The sequence below is a fragment of the Xiphophorus couchianus genome, chromosome 3 (assembly GCF_001444195.1).
Source record: "Xiphophorus couchianus chromosome 3, X_couchianus-1.0, whole genome shotgun sequence".
NCBI classification, from domain to species: domain Eukaryota; kingdom Metazoa; phylum Chordata; class Actinopteri; order Cyprinodontiformes; family Poeciliidae; genus Xiphophorus; species Xiphophorus couchianus.
In genome coordinates this window covers 20,100,508-20,117,590 of record NC_040230.1, presented here as the reverse complement: position 1 = coordinate 20,117,590, position 17,083 = coordinate 20,100,508, and the positions used below count along the sequence as shown (strand labels likewise).

The 17,083-nt window shown below is 39.1% G+C and overlaps 1 protein-coding gene across 2 annotated transcripts in view; it reads right to left on the bottom strand.

Annotated features, from left to right (window-relative positions):
* Positions 1-2,933: 2,933 nt before the first annotated feature.
* The window catches only part of lars2 (leucyl-tRNA synthetase 2, mitochondrial), a 37,257-nt gene continuing 23,107 nt past the window's right edge, over positions 2,934-17,083 (bottom strand). For both annotated transcript variants that reach the window (XM_028013478.1, XM_028013479.1), the window contains exons 13-21: positions 14,419-14,517; positions 10,968-11,105; positions 10,783-10,886; positions 9,775-9,954; positions 9,399-9,568; positions 7,918-7,995; positions 7,708-7,819; positions 6,510-6,637; positions 2,934-3,312 (exon numbers count right to left, since the gene is read on the bottom strand). In XM_028013478.1, the coding sequence (XP_027869279.1) occupies positions 3,133-3,312; positions 6,510-6,637; positions 7,708-7,819; positions 7,918-7,995; positions 9,399-9,568; positions 9,775-9,954; positions 10,783-10,886; positions 10,968-11,105; positions 14,419-14,517 (1,189 nt within the window). In that variant the 3' untranslated portion in view covers positions 2,934-3,132. The remainder of the gene's footprint in view (positions 3,313-6,509; positions 6,638-7,707; positions 7,820-7,917; positions 7,996-9,398; positions 9,569-9,774; positions 9,955-10,782; positions 10,887-10,967; positions 11,106-14,418; positions 14,518-17,083) is intronic.

Genomic DNA, 17,083 nt, shown 5'->3' with positions numbered 1-17,083 from the left:
GGACAATGTTGCAGCAGAAACATTAGAAAGAAGCAATATTAATCCAGTTGTCAATAGCCATGATTTGCAGATTGATTACAAAAGATCAAAACAGTTAAAATTGATCAAAGTATCAGTAGCAGGGGGAAAAAAATCCTGATACTGCATTATATATAAATCACGCGCACTGAGGGCAGATGATTTATTTCTTTTGAAACTGATTGTTTTGTTAGTTTAATTGTACAGGGTAAAAGCCATATTATCTGTGTCAAAACATTGTTGTGGTTTCATTCTTTGCATCCTGAAGATATTGTAATTGAACAGGGGTGTGTACACTTTTAACAGCCACCATATTTCAAGATACAGTCACATAGTTTTGGTACTGAGGACTTGAGAATGCTGTCAAAAATATATTAAAAAAACAAACTACACACCCTGCATAAATATAGATTCCTGTGCAAAACAGGACACATCCATATGGATATTTCTGGACAACATGTGGGATATTGTTGCTTTAGAATTTGACAAGTTTGCCTCTACTCAGTTTGTATTTACTTAGCTTTATCCTAAACACAGTTAAGGGAATAGCTACAATTTGCTTAGACAGTCAAATGACGTCAGGAACATCCTCAGAGGATCAAACCTCCTTGTGGTCAGCCTCCCGCTTAATGAGCTATAGCATTACTGTGCCCTCCTGTGGGAATGCATAAGCTAGTCCAGAAACTAAACTGGCGCAGTGAAGGGTGACTGGGACTGCACTGCTGCATGCCCCACCCTTTTTTTCTGTCTTTTAGAGTTTCTCAAGAGCAAAGGAAGTGATTTACTTTAACGCACTAAAGATAACTCATGGTTCACAAGGCTACGGCTGGGGTTTGAAGACAAAATGAGTCACTGGCAGCACTTCCCCGTTCAAAGTTGTCATGGAAACTGCAGAGCTGACAAAAAGTGTTAAATGGTATGGCGGAGGCCGACGGTGACAAAATTAACTGTCAGAGGAAATGCATCACTGAAGCTTAGGCCTTATTTCTTAAAATGAGAAGAAATATGTTCAACCTTAACTTGTAGTTTGGGATTTTCTGGCAGCTCTAAACAATCCAAAATAAAGTCACATAAACTAATGCGACTGATAAAGTGTTGAATCAGTATATGAGTTGCGACAATGACTCAAAATAAATCAAGATGTTAGCTAAAAAAAAAGAAAAAATTGTGTGTGCACTTTATTTTTATTCCACAAAATCATTTGGGGAAGTTGAAAGAAAACAAAATCTGAAGTGACAGAAGATAAAGAGTCTCTATCCTTGGCCTTTCCATTTTGTGCTGTGACAGCATTTGGCTGAGCTTAGGTGTGCATATTTAACAGCGAGAATAGCTAAAACAGGTTTGGCTCTGGTTCTCTTATTCCTGGCCTTTCTTCCTGTTATTCTGTCCATCCTGAAAGCACTTCCTGTCACCTGATGGCGGGTGATAAATCACAGAAATATGAAAAGAGGCTAAAGGAATGCTTTGCTTTTCTCTCTCTTTGCAGTTTGTCTTGGGCAAATACAGTTTACAAAATGACACAGAGGCGTATTTTGAGATGATGCCATTGTTAAAATGCTGATATTAGAAAGTTCTTGTGTGGGATGCAAATTTTCAGCACACAGCTACAAAAAAAAAATCTTGTGGGTACTGAAAGGTTGTGAAAGACAAACGCTTGCATATATCAGATGACTGCTTACTCACACGGGCTTTAAAGATAGGCCAGTGGGTGGGCACCCAGATAGATTTCAGCGCCTCCGGCTTGTGGGCTCTTTGAGTGCAACGCTAATGGCCAAGTCATGGTGGCCCACTGCCACACAGACACAGAGCTAATGAACAGGCGCCGCTGGTGATGGGGCACTGAGCAGCTATGGATAATCAAGATGTGATGGCAGAGTAAAAACAGATCCACCCCACACCAACCACATTAGTTAAATCCCACTCACCTTTTGATGGCAGGCTGAACCCAACAGCGCTTCTTAAAACCCAAACAGCAGCTCATGCACAAGAATATTCAGACACATTGAACTTTTTTTTCAGAAATTAACTCAAAATTGCACAGAATAACATTGTCTAATGAGAATAATTCGATGGACAAACTTTTCAAATTTGACAACATTTTTGTTTCAAAACTAATTATCAGAAAAGTGTGTTCCCATCTATGTCAATCCTTCTGACTACCCTAAATAAAATTCATCACAGGTAATTAGTAAACAGAAGCCACTTGTTTTTAATTTAGTCTCAGCATAAACCCAACGATTTGGTAAAGGTTCACAGCTAACAGCTGTAGGTTGTGCGTTCCACAAACCTGGCCATTACAGGAGAGTAGCAAGAAGAAAGCCATTCCCATAATGAAACATGGTGGTGATGGCAGCATCAAACTATCGTGATCATTATTAATTTTTAATAGACAAAATAGGGAAGCTGTTCAGAGTTGATGGATGGAGTTAAATCTAGAACAATCCTGAAAGAAAAACTTGTAGAGACTGCAAAAGACTTGTGACTGAGGCAGAGATTCCCCTTCCAGCAGGTTAATGTCCCTAAACATACAACCAGAGCTATGATGGAAACTTTTAAATCAAAGCAGACCCAAACCCAATTGAGAATTTCTGGGTAAGTTTGAAAATAAATGTTCACAGACATCTTACAATCCGTCTGACTGTCTTTAAGCTATTTTGCAAAAATGTCAGTCTCTGGATGTGCACTCTGTGTTGCTCAGAATAACTTTTCAGCACTGATAAGGGATATCTAAACTTGGCTGAGAAGGAGTCCAAACAGGGAGGTGTGAATTGGTGGCACAGAAGAGGTTATACATTTGATGAGAGTGTGAAGGACGTCCGACCTCGACACTTGGGTTCATAATTTATCAACAGGTTGAGTAAAACTGAAGGCTTCCGAACCTATCCTGGTCAGGTTTGCAAAGATTACCCACACTCTGCTTGCTGAATGTTTTATTAAAAACTGCAAAATATAAATAAAATGTTCTTGGAGGATTGGTCTGTTGATATTTTAACAGACCAACATACCTTCTCTCTCATACGATATCAAAATATCAACATTATTTGTCTGTCTGTGTGTACAGGAGGAAGCCACCGCCCACCAGGTCCTGCACACAATCTGGTAAACACCCATACATCATTCATTAACCAGGAAGTTGATGAGGGGAGTCCTGGGAGAGAGGATGGCTTTCTTGATGTCACGCTCACTCAGACACTTCTGTCCGATGGGGCTCTCCATCACCAGCTGCTGGACCCGGCTGGGATCTTTGGACACCTGCAGAGGGATCGTCACCGTGCCACAGGGCTTGTTGTTTATCTGAGGGCAGGAAACAGAAGGTAAGAGACGAGAGAATGTTCCAGTTCTTCCTCTGAAAGGTTTTCATCATCTGGCAAACATTCGTCCCGATGGATCTGTACCTAAACTCTTTCATGGAAAAAAAAAACACCCTCTAAAATAACACATTCCATTTCTACGTCTGCATATGCAGCACGCTCTTTCAAACACATAGTTAGTGGTAGGTATGGGAAGGCCACTCGGTCATGTGTGCTCAGAGGCAAGTGCATGCGTGCACATGGTGAATGTGATCACGTCTCTGGAAGTGCTTACAAATTAATGGTGTGTGGATGCATGTATGTTTCTGAGGCCCCTCAGCTCAGCCACGCACTCTATTCTCCCTTGGGTTTGTCCCACATATTTGGGACAAGCCCAAGTGCATGATTAGAAGAAAGAGGGCGCGAGGAATCCCACAACAGACAGTTGAGTCCAAGGGAAAACCAGCCTCATTATGCTCGATGTCTGGGAGTTCAAACGTGTGCGCTTGCTCCAAGTATTCGAAAAGGGGGAATATCGGGAGATCCTCACTTCTGTCAGACCAACTCAGGGAAATAAAGAAAGTAAAATCTCAGTTTTAGGATTAAAATCAATGCAGAGCGCAGGCTACCTATCTGATAAGCCATAATCAAATATCATCTGTCTCTAGGTTGATTTTATACTCTTTAGAAATTAAAAACAGCAGAATATTATTTTCCTCTGCTACCAGTGATGGTTATTGGTAGCTAAAAGCTTAAGCTAAAAAGACAAGAAGACAGAAAAATCAGTATACATTGTTCAAACTAAGAGTCTTCAACCTGTGGCTCCAGAGTCTCACACTCTTTGGCCAAAAAAGGTTTCAGAACCAGGCAATGTATGAGCATAAGTACCATCACAAATGACATTATATTTAATGATATGCAAAAATGCAAACTAAAGAACTCTGCAACAGAACTTTCTTGTAATCTTGTAAAGCAGATTTCTGCAATTGTTTTCCATGCTTTCTACAAAATCTGCAAACACTGGCTGATAGTCCCACTTTCTCTTCAAAACCAGGCCTTTTTCAGAGGAATGTGTTTTTTTTATCTGTTTGTTTCTTTATCCACTCAACTCTGACCCATAAAAAATTCAATCTTGAAAAAAAATTTTATTGCCAAAGAGCTTTAAGCTGGAAGCTTGAAATAAAAGGCAACTTAATATTGATACATCTCTAAATTCCTGTGTAAGGTCTTTGCAACTTTTCTCTTCTGTTTCCAAAATACGTTATTTTTAGACATAATTTATTGTCTACAAATAGTTACATTTAGGACCTAAAATAATTTCTTTTGTTTTCACACTGACAACATGCTGCCATAGGTGGGTGCAAGAACTGGATAAAAAAAAAGAAGTGAAAAGGCAGCCAGAATGAAAATAACTTTTGCAGACCTTCAAAAAATCAAAAGGGCTCATTTTATTTTATTTTTTCATGGAAGTGTACTGGTAGAATTACTCCTACAGAGTTCTGACTGATAATAAAGGCTTCAAATCTGCACATATGACACACACAAATATTCCTTCACAAGGCGAAACAACATTTATTTTCATTTCCTGGACCAACTTGTCTATTCATTCTGAATCGCATTGCATTACCTGCTACTGTGCCTTTTCCTAAAGGACTCTAAACTTAAACCTTCATTGAATCTAACCAGAAACATGCTCGAAGCTTTAAAACTGAAAAATTTACACCACGTTGTGGACATCCTTTTTAAGCCTCATAAGGAAGACACACCCTTGTGATGTGACAGATTTAGGTCTCCACAACATGAGTAGTAACTAAGCCACACACCCACACACATACACAAAGACTTTTACTATTTTTGAGTTCACAGTCAAACCAAAAAAAAAAGAAAGAACTTCAAAGAGGAAATACCAGTGAGGAATAACATCGCAATTCTGTTGCAGACCCAATTACTACCAACACGCCTGTTTAGTTTAAACTGCCCTGCTGGCACATAAACTGGCATGCACAGGTATTTGCATTAATGTAGTCATGTGCACACTAAGGCTAATTATAGCCTTTGTTGAAAATTACAGAGTTTGAATGTAATCATGAGCTGAAATGTTGGAGAGTTTGAGTGGGAAATGACTAAGGTTTTTGGTGTTCAAGAAAAAACTATATTTATAATAGAAATCACTCCAAAAATAAACTTAAAGAGTTTGCTTGACCTCTTTATTTATTTAATTGGTTCCTGTAATGGCAATTAATTATAGCAATTTAGTGTCTATGTTGCCAAAATACATCAAACAGATGATATGTATCCAATTTGTAAATTGGACTATTAAAAGAGGTTTGTCAGCATCGGCGTTGCTAACAAACCTAGGCTAATGGACTGTGAAGTTCATTTGGAGGTCCAAAATAACAGATGTGTTTCAAAATTAGAGACTCAAGCTTATAATATAAAATTTGTGTATAAGATGGACTTTTAAAAAGTAGTTCACTGATACCTTTCAAAATAAAATCACCATTATTTCAGGGATTAGGTAACTGAAACATAGTGGCATATTACTAGATGTTACAAGCAGGTAATAATAAATGCACAATATTTCCTTTTCAAAATAAAAAACTCAGTTATTTTCCTAACACTTTTTAATGTCAGGAAAATGGGACAATACCATCATTTTAAGAAAAATAAAAAAATGTGTTATACACAAATTAAAGTCTCAATATTTTATAAGTTACTGCAACTGTTTGTTCCACATTATTAGAGGAACTAAACCATCAGGGAAATGGCATAATGTTGGCTTTTCAAAATAAGGCTTGAACATAATTATTCTTAACAGAAGGTCACTATTTCATAGCTTATGTCAATTATGAAGTAATTGACACAAACCAGTAATATTAAACAGATAATGCTGAACTTTCAAAATAAAATGAATAAAGACTCATCAAACTGGATTTTTCATGTTGTGATAATTAAATTATTACCAATGTATGGTTCAGATTTCTTGAGAGTGTCTAGACCAGAGCTGATAAACATTAGTCTAAACCAGACATGAGGAAAACATTACGGCTTTAAACCACAGTATGCAACAAGTGGCAGGCACAATTAAAATCCTTTCAGGAATTTTTCTAAGTATCACTCAGACAAAGTTTGTCGCTTTTATTAAATGTTCCAGTTGCTAATAAATCATTAGCGCATCAGTGAGTTTGTCTCTGATCCTACCAGCACAGACAGCTCCACAAATTCAGGGGCCTCCAGATACTCGGGGTCCACGTTTGGCCAGGGCTGCTGCAAGACGTCGCCTCCCTGCAGCAGCATGGGACTCTGGGGGTTTGTCACTTTGCAAAGACCTGAGGAGGAGAGAACACAGGAGGGCATTCATACTAAATATAGAAATGCTGAGGTGCTGGCAAGCAGCTGTTAAATATGTCTTAACTACAGTTTGGGGGAAAATACAACATGACGACATAAAAAGGCTGAAAAACAGCTAAACGTTGCACCCCGTGTTCCTGATTCCCAGTTAAACCAGTGCATCACTCTGCAAGAATGATGCACACACTCAGAGGAAGGATATGTGCTTCCTCCATCCTGAGTGGTGTGTGTGTGTGCATGTGTGTAAAATCACACAAGCCACCCAGAGTGAAAGGCCCAGCACAGCTGAGTGCAGCAGAGGTCGTGTTGTTCTGTCCTGTTTATGAATGTTTTAGGAACTGAAATACGTGAGCACAAACAAAACTGAACACACACACTCCTTCCTTCCAGCCATAATCTGCCAGGTTTTCCAGACTCTGCCCATCAGCTGGACCCGTGTGCTTTTCCAGTGTGTTGAAAGCTTATGTACGTACGTGTGTCAACAACAATAAAGGCTACCCGGCCAAGTTTCCACATGAGGCACAAAAGGTAACACTAGATTTTCCTCTCTATTGTTCGCTCACCACAAAAAGTCAAACTGAACCTACTTCTAAACAGAGAGGTAAATGATTCCCGTTAAAATGTACTGAACAGACATGGACACATCTCTTGGCACCGCTGGTAAAGAGGTGTAAGAATTTGTGAAATGATTGCTGTAGTATGATAGTGTTAAACTGGTTATAAGAATAGGTATTACTATGCTAGATGTGTTTGTCAGATGTTACTTCCTCTGACATTATGCAAAATAACCTAATTTTACTATGAGCTTCCCTAACCAATGCCATCTTAAAATGTCGTCTGTATTAAAGTGAGCCCCTTTGGGATTTTAATTATATAAATATGTTTTTTAAATTCAGAAGGACCTCATGGACATGTCAAATAAAAATAGGCACTCTGTTTTTCTGGCAATGGCATAATAGCTGATATATAAATCACTCTCTTGAAATGCACACTCCACCACAAGTGTGTAAACTGTTGAGCCATAATTAGCAGAAATAACGTCACTCACCTGCCCAAAGCTCAGAGGCCAAGTGAGGAGCCATGGGTGCCGTCATTATAACAAGGGCAGCCAGAGCTTCCTCAAACTCCACACTGTGCTGTAGGACTCGAGCTGTTGCACTCTAATTACCCAGAAAAACATGTTAAAATGTGAGATACGTAGCATGTTTTAAACAGTAAGCGAGACAGATTTGTTGAAGATAATGAAGGACACGCTCACACTCAACGTGTTGGTAAGGCCCATTAGACGAGAGAGGGCTGCGTTGAACAGAAAGTCTTTAGTGAAGTGAGCTGTCACCTGAAAATATGAACACAATAAGCTGATTAGACCAATAAAATTGGCATTTTGCATGTCATTATTAGACACAGGATGTGTAACATGGATGAAAGAACTTTAGGCTCAGTGTTCCCATTCTGGGGAGAAGAACCCGTTTTGGAAACCCCTAAGAAGAAGCTTGATCAGTGTGGCTTTTCTGTGAGACGCATCAAAGGACGGCCTCAGCTTTAAGGCCTTTTAGCAAACAACCTGAGGTCCTTTAAAAGCTCTGAATGCAGAGGGAGGGGGATCCAACCTGGCAGCCGAGGGGGAGCTATTTATAAAGTGTGAAAGGAGACACAGTGGATTTAAAATCAATTTCTGTCCTCTTCTGTTGTTGCTCTTTACTCTAGGGGTTTCAGGTTGCGACAGATTCATCAACATGACCGGGAAACGTGTGATGAGTAATGTATTACTGAAGTTATGATCATGTATATACTTTGTAACTGAGAAACAACAGCCTGTCTATGCTTACACTTTCTATGCCAAATGTCATGCAAAACTTCTTCCTCCAGGATCTCCAGAATAGATTTTCACAAAGATTTTACAAGCCTACCTCATGTTGTCAGAAAAGGTCCTATTTCAGGGATTTGCTAGGCAATCATCAGCCGTGGGACTGTCTCATAACAAAATGAACTATTCTGTTCAAAAACTGCAGTAATCATGATTAAACCATGTTTGTTTTCCTTGCAATGATGAAATAGTCATATAAAAAAATATCTTTTATTACTGAGGTCATCATTGTCTGACATTAAAATCAGTTTGATGATCTATTTAAATGTGACACAAAAGCAAAAACAGAAAAAAGCACCTTTCTGCATTTACCTCCAATTCCACAAAACAATTATGTGAAATCTCCTTACATTTTAGTAATGTAGTATAAGATTCTTTCACTACTTTTCAAGCAGTTGGACTAACTTGAGTCACGTATGCTTCAATAGTTATAACCCTCAGACCAGCAAATATGGACTAGAATATCCTACACTAAATACAACTTAAAAAAATACACTTTTGACCTTAGAATGGTTGCATATTTGTTTGCAAAAAAACCCAAAAACGATGCTTTGATGCATTGCTTGGCATTTCACAAAATCTCCTAATATAATTTTCTATTTATTCCTTAAATGTTGAGATGCTCTGTAAATTGAAGACTTTTTAAAAGATAATTTGAAGTTTAAATGTCACAGAATATCTTAATAAATAACTTTCAGTAAAAAAAGAAAATCTGGGAATTCAAATAAGAGCTCATTCCTGCCCCCTGCTGGTAAAAACTCCTTTAATCTAACGTTTTAATGACGTGATTAAAAGTTCATTTTTAAAACACAGAAAAACTTTAGCCGACATTATTAACAAAATTAGCTAGCGAACACTAAAAAAACACCCACCTCTTGAACTGCATAGTTCTTGTTTCCCCAGATCTTCTTGACCTCTCCAAGCTCTTTCTTTTTCAGCAGCGAGGGCTTCGGGACATCACCGAGTTGTCGAGCTCCTCTTAGCTTTGTCACAAGCTGCCAAAGTCGAGACTGCCAACGCAGAACCCCTGCAAGTGCATCAGCTGGAACACAAACAAGAGGACAGAAAGAATATTCTGACACTTCATGGTAAAGAAAAACCTAGAAATTCTTACAATTATGTTGTCAAAAAAGACACTTTCTTTAAAAAATACTTTCACAAAGTCACTATGTAATAACCTGACTCCTAATTTAAATTTATTGACGACTTAATTTATCCGTGTCATTTTGCAGTAGCAGCCAGACTCACTCTTGACGTTCCAGAGGATATCTTGCTCGGGAGGAGCAGCGTAAAGGATGTAGAGACGGACGGTGTCCACACCGTACTGCTGCACCACCTCCTGAGGGTCCAGCCCGTTGTGTTTTGACTTGCTCATCTTCTCGAAGGTCACCTCGACTCCGCCACCGCTCAGAGCCACCGGCCCCTTCCCTGGATCATAAGACTTGCCATTACAGGAATCTCATTTTTAAGAGCAACAACATTAATCTCATTACGTTAACACATAAGATGTCATGGATTTATATCTATTGTTCGCTCATGCCATGTTTAGCAATATTGGATAAAAGAAAACTACAATGCTTTGAAAAAGCATTCAGACCCCTTAAACGATTTTGGATTTTGTCATGTTGCAACTATAAACTTTTATGTGGTTTTACATGTCTGACAAGCAAAGTACATACAGTTTTCAAATCTAAAAAAGAACAAAAAAACAAAAACATATGGTGTGCATTTGTATTAAGCCCCTAAACTTCGATACCTCTAAATAAAATCCAGTTGCAGTTCTATGAAGGCCTACGGGTTTGTTTGAGAACTAACAAAGCAACAATAAGATACTGCTAATATCTCAAGAAAGTGGAATTTGTTTTGTAATGTGACAAAATGTGATCAGGTTAAGAAAACATGAACATATATGCCAATTGTATGATCAGATAAGGGATTTCTGGTTATTCAATTTCTAAGCTGCAGACTGAATATCATTGAGTGAAATTATTTATGTAATATTTTAAGCTTAGTAACTTATATTGTTAGTTTTGTAATCAGGTTACAATGTCATTAAGTTGGGAATAAGTACAGGAAAGTACAATTAAACAAAAAGCGCTTACTATTAAAAACATGTAGAAAACCTAAAAGAGTAAAAAAAAAAAAAAAAAGACCTCTTTGTTTTATTTCCTGAACTCCATGAACAGAAGCTCTTTTCACCCATCTATTAAAATGTGTCACATTAACAAACACTCAGCAGACCGAGGTACAGCGTACCTGTGAACTCGATTTCCTCTTTCTTCAAATACTGCCCGCTGCCTGCCAGCTTAAATGTCTGACCTTTGATCAGACCTTGAACCAAAAGTTTTGAAAACGGCTCCCTGCAGAGCAGAAAGTTCATAAGCTGATGTGCAAATTAAATATACATGCATGCCAGGAGAAGATATGCAAATGCAGTCCACCTGTGAGTCACAAGGCCTTGATCCTTGCAGAAATGGCAGAGGAAGCGGGCGTAATACAGGTGCATAACTGCGTGCTCCTTCCCACCAACGTATACGTCCACTGGAAGCCAGTGATCGACCAGCTGACGCTCAAAAGGTCTGCAGAAAGAAGGTACATTTATTCTTTAGCAACAAAGCTGAATTAATATATAGGATACTGAAATAATGTCCTTATGATCAGTCATATGTTCTTAAAAAAAACTTGCAGACAACTTTGTTTGTTACTCTCCCAGTCTATGAAAACAATGATTCATTTGTTCTAATAAGTGATTCAGTTAAAAATAACTGTTTAATGTAATCATTCATCACTTAAAGAAATAAAATCGTGAAAATAAATTATTTCTTGTTTCTTCTACAAAGAAGATGTTAAAACAGAAGATGTTGTTATGTTAAAACAGAACAAGTAGATCAGCTGGCAACCATAGAGACACTATTAATCATTGTATCAAGGTCATGTTTTAATCCTATTTAGAGTTAGTGTTGGGTGCCTTCAAACTGTTCACCAGCCATTAGGGCTATTGAAAAAGAACAAAAACCATGCTGCTGGGTTGTTTTGGATTGTTGTGTCCATCAAACCCAGAGAAAGCAAAGTGGAAAGCTATCTGAGGAGCTGAGAAACATGTTTAGGGTTAAGGCTGCAAAACCTCCCCGGGACCTCTAAGAAGCTTCATGTTCCTGTGAACACAGCTTGGGACTGTAGCCAACCTCCCAGGATGTTTACTCGAGAGGAAATGCAACTCCCGGTTGATCAGACAGATTGGCAAGGAGAAATTCAAGGACCCAATACACTTCAGCTGAACTCCAAGGTCAAGGCACATCACTTTCCGATCGCAACATCCGTCCCATTACAAAACACAGCAGTCTTCGTAGAAGAAGACCCAAGAGAGGTCTTCTCTATTATCTAAAGACACAAAAAAGCCACAGGAAATAAACACAATGGATGCTAACAAGCCATAATGTTTAGGGAAGAATATCTATTGGTTTGATGAGAAGAAACTGTATTCTTCAGACAAGTAAACATCGAGTTTATTGAAGTTTTCTCAGTTTAGTTTAGGGGCTGAGTTGCTGATTCTTGGAACAGAGAAGGCTTTATTTGAGCATTAAGTCTCCAAACTTCACACACTCATGGCTGAGAACAAATCAACGCTCTGTGAGTCCATTGAGTCTCGTTCGACTTGGATATGAAATAAAGAACGAGTGACGACTAAACCTTTTCAGCTTCAAGTCATTTCACAAATGGTTTTAATGTTTTATTTGGATTGCTTTTTGATTGGTGCCAGCAAATTTGTGTGCATCTGTAAGCCCAAACTCTGAAGAACAACACATTACATATTATGGCTTAGAAAGTAACTAAGCTCTCTTCTTCTATTGAGATAAAAGAGAAATCAGCGGTCCTGTGCAACTACTCTATTATACCAATCATATGTAAATCAGCAGGTCTAAACAAGGAAATTGCTTGGCAGTTTGCTGAAGTGCAGCACTCAGGTGTTTGTGAACAGAAAAGCAAAGGACAGAGCAGAGCGACAATTTTAGCCAAACTGTTGATACCCATCAATCGGCGAAAAGTTAGAAATAACATACACATGGAAATTCATGACAACTGTAAATCTTTCCAGAGGTAGTTGATCAAGTAAGATAACACTAGGATCAGATTGCACAATGCGCAAAGTTATAACCAAAACTGCAGCAGAAAAACCTCATATTGATTAGACCTCACCAGAAATCTTTGTTTATAAAAAAAAACCACACAGGAAAATGTTTCAACTGTGAAGAGCTGATGACTTGGACCTGTGTGGCCTTGACAGGACATAGGCAGCTGTCAGTGAATATGTCGACTATGAACTCTTCTGTATATACCAAAGTATTCAAGAAGTTAAATGGAAGGCCACTTTTCCAACAGCTGAAGCTCAACTCGGGTCATTTGACAATACCACGGCCCTGAGGAGAGCAGCTAATCTATAACAGGATGGCAAAAAGAAGAAAGGAATCCAGGTGTGACAATGGCCCAGTCAAAGGTTGGACTTAAATCTGGATAACAATATGATTGAAACAATCAGAAAGCTCTGCATAAATGAATGGTCGCAGTCTCCAATGAACTTAAATGGAAGACATTTATATAATTTAATAGTTCGACAAGCAGCAGAATCATTAAAAATGAAAGGGGAGTGAATTTGATGCTTAGATTTAACTAAAACATTTATTTTATAAATAGTATTGCTGAATTATTCACTAGAGGGGTAGGAAACTAGACATAATAATATGTCCATAAATTTATTGCAATACATTTGCACTTGAACTTGGCCAGACATTTCCAAGCTCGTCCTGCAGAGGGCAGGCTGATTCTGACGCACAGACATTCAGGAATCAGCCTGATTCATCGTTTGTTTAACTGGCTTCACTCTCAGAGAAAAAGAAGCAAACATGCTAACACTTGAGTCAAACTGTGTCCTTGGATCTTGACAGGTTTGCTGCATGCGGTTGGCCTGACTCTAGTGATAATCAGCAGTAATGACGCTCTTTTAGGCAGGCTGCTATCTCACTGTATCTTTTTTTAACACCAGTCATTTGTCTCCTTCACACCTCTCTGACTCTCACCTTCCCTCTGTGGCTGGTAGGGTCTCTCCAGATGAAAAAAGAAATTCCCAAAATGTGAAACTATTTAGCTTGCTTGCAGGAAACCGAACTGCAATACTCAGCCACACACAGAGTGCCACATAACCCAAAAATTTAATCTGTTTCCACAAACTTTGAACATCTCTTATTTCTTTTCATCTTCCTTCCTCTCTGCGTGAAAGGCTCAGCGGGGCTGACTGAAATGCACAAATAGTGTAATTGCTTTTTCTGTTGTGCCATAATCTGCCCAGCTCTCTAAAGCAACAGAGAAAGCAGTCCGTTCTGTTGCAAAGCAGCTTTACTGCGAGGTCAGGGCAATGGGAAATTAATCTCTTTTGTTAAGCCCTGGGTATCGCCACCATCCCAGCAGGTGACGGCCGCGGCACCGTAATCTCTGGCGGAAGAAAGCAAAACTTTTACTCGAGTTTGTGAGTAAAAGTAAATGCAGTGTGTGAACATTTAAAGAAAAAAAACTGAAAGACAGTTCACAATGCATATTAATTTACATGATGAAATTGATCAAATTCACCAAAAAGTGCTTCAATACGTTTCCTGTCAGAATTTCGTACTTCCGCCAATTTAAGTTTCAAAGTTATTGCTCTGTTTTTAATCCAGAATTCACTGTATCAAAATTAAAGTTCACTGATTTTATTGCAGACATTTCCAGAGTGATCAGGTTCTATGAATTCAGACACAACCACTAATAGATGGGTGGATGAATTGACAAATGAATGGATGAATGATAAAGTAATGAGTTATCAATGAATGAATTTGTTAGGGGTGAGGAAATGGCACAAACCTGTCCCTGTTGTGAGGGTCTGTGTATCTGAAGTAATACCAGGCCGAATCCACAAACGTGTCCATGGTGTCGGTCTCCCGCCTGGCAGGGCCCTTGCATCTAACAGGGGAGGGAAAAAAACACAGAGAGTTGGCAGAAGCGGAGCATCAGTTAATATTAGTTGGACAAATCAGAGCGAACGAATGAGCCGTGTTGTTGGGGCTCAGACAAACTTGTGTGTTTGATGTTCTAAAACTGATTCCATCTGGCTGAAAGGGTCACGTCTCTGCAGAACAGCACGGCTGAAGCCCGACTGGCAGCACAGCTCTGTTCCTGTGCCCCTACTAACAGGCTGTGCTAACAGGACAGGCCTCAGTTCTGATCGGGTGTTTGAGTTGGAAATGCTGCCTCGTGGCTCCTTTCTGTCCAAGCCAAACAGCACTTTGGATGTACAACGTGAATCTGCCAGCAGCCCTTCCACAGTGCAGGGAAGGATGCTGACAAAGACATTCGAAGAGAAGAGCTTCTGAAGGGTGTTTTCTTCTTTTTTGCTTTAGAACTAAAGCATTTCATGGAACAGTGCGTGTCTGCCTTTTTAGTTTATAATGAGTCTCAGCTGATTTCAAATCACAGTCCCAGAAAGATAAACAGAAAAACAGCTCAGAGCTCTACCACAGAGCGAGGAGCGGCTGGTGCAGCTTCCTGCACCGTCTGTGTCGCTGTCTGTCCAACATTTCCCGTCTCACAGCGAAACTTTTAAATCACATATTCACCAACAGACTCACTGGGAGACACAAACGCCTCGACCACCTACCATACCAGTCTATAATAAGGATGTAATGATGAGGTAAGAGCTGACGGTTGCCAGGCAACAAGGCTAAGGTGTAGCAAGGTTAATGTTTGGAAGCCAGGTGTTGTTTCATGGGAAGAAATCTCAGCAGTTTAACAAAGAATCAGTCATCAATAAAAAAAAAAAAAGCAAAGTCCCTTAAACTAAAAAAAATGTACTAAAGATCTGCAAAGATTTTTCTTATTTTAAAGACCAATTGATTACTACATTACAGATAAAATATTCTTGAAAAACTAATTAATACCCTTTAACTTTATTAAAACCATGAAACATCACTTAACGATTTATTGATTTCATGTAATAAACCAACACAAGTAAAAAGTAATTGTAAAGTGTACAGAAAATGATTCAAAATGATTTGAGAATGAAAATCTGACAGCTGTGACGTACATTTGTGTTCAGTTCCCTTCACTCTGACACCCCTAAATAAAATCCAGCACAATCAATTGCCTTTAGAAATTGCCTATCCGTCACTGCCACCCAACTAAACTGACTGACTGAGTAAGGAGAGCATTAATCAGAGATGTAGCTAAAAGTCCCACTGTTACTCTGGAGGAGCTGCAGAGAATCACAGATCAGACAGGTGAACCTGTTAAAAAGTCTGGTTTTAATGGAAGAGTGGCAGAATGAGTTTTTTTTTTCTTGTTTTTTCTTGAAAAACTACAAAAGGAAACTAAAGCTGTACATCACCCTGACCATATCATCCCCATAGAGAAACATAGCAATGGCAGAATCATGATTTGGGGATGTTTTTATTTAGTAAGAACAGGGAAACTATTCAGATTTTAAAAGAAATGGATGAAGCCAAATTATTGAGAATCTTAGAAAAGAATTGTTCAGCCACAAAAGAGTTAAGGCTGGCCCAGAGATTCACTTTCCAGCAGGACAATGGCTGCAAACATACAGGCAGAGTTAGACTGAATCGCTTCGATCAAAGCACACTCATGTGTAGGAATACCCCATTTATGGCTCAGAGCTAAATATAGTCAAGAATGTTCTCAAATATTTTGTTGAATATGACTGAGTTTGAGAAATTTCCAAATAACAAAAGACTCAACATCTCTAGATGTGCAAAGCTGGGAGAAAGATACACAAAAAGAAACTTGACTCAGCAGTCTACAGCACTACTACACATGTTTTGTTTTTATTTGTAAAAAATTTAAAACCCATGTTTCTATTAATATCTTTTGTAAGTCTATCACATACCGTTTCATTAAAATAAATTAAAGTTTGATGTTGTTACGAGACAAAGTGTGAAATACTTTTCCAAGTCATACCAAACAGAAAAGCTTTCTGTCTGCTGATAACAGTCCTCTAAGCTCTGAGAGGATCCCAACACCTAAACTAGCTATCTAAATCTGTGTGTCCATAAGTATTTAAAGAGTGCCTTTAGAGTACGAGCCAGAAAGAACCAAAAGGCTCTCGAACAGATGCGGAAAAGGAGGCAGCTGCCCACTCTATAAAGCTCCTCTTCCCAGAGAAAACAGACCTCCATCTGTTGTGTGTCTGTGAGCCTGCCTACCCCAATGTGTTGGTGCTCTGCAGACCAGGTGGTCTCTCTGTTTACCTGTGGATCCATAAAGCTCTCACAAACACAGACACCACACACACATGCGGGCACGCTCTCCTAATCAGGCGAAAGCTGAAGCAGGGTTCAGTTGGCAGGCTAATTTACAGATCTGCGGAGGGTCGGAGACGAGATGAGCGCGCAGGAAATGACTTCCTCAAGGACAGATAAAAACCGCTTCTTTCACCAACCTCACTCGTCTGTGCCCCACTCAAACTTTAATTGGACACGGTCCATGAGTGAAGGGAACAAATTTCGACAGACACTTA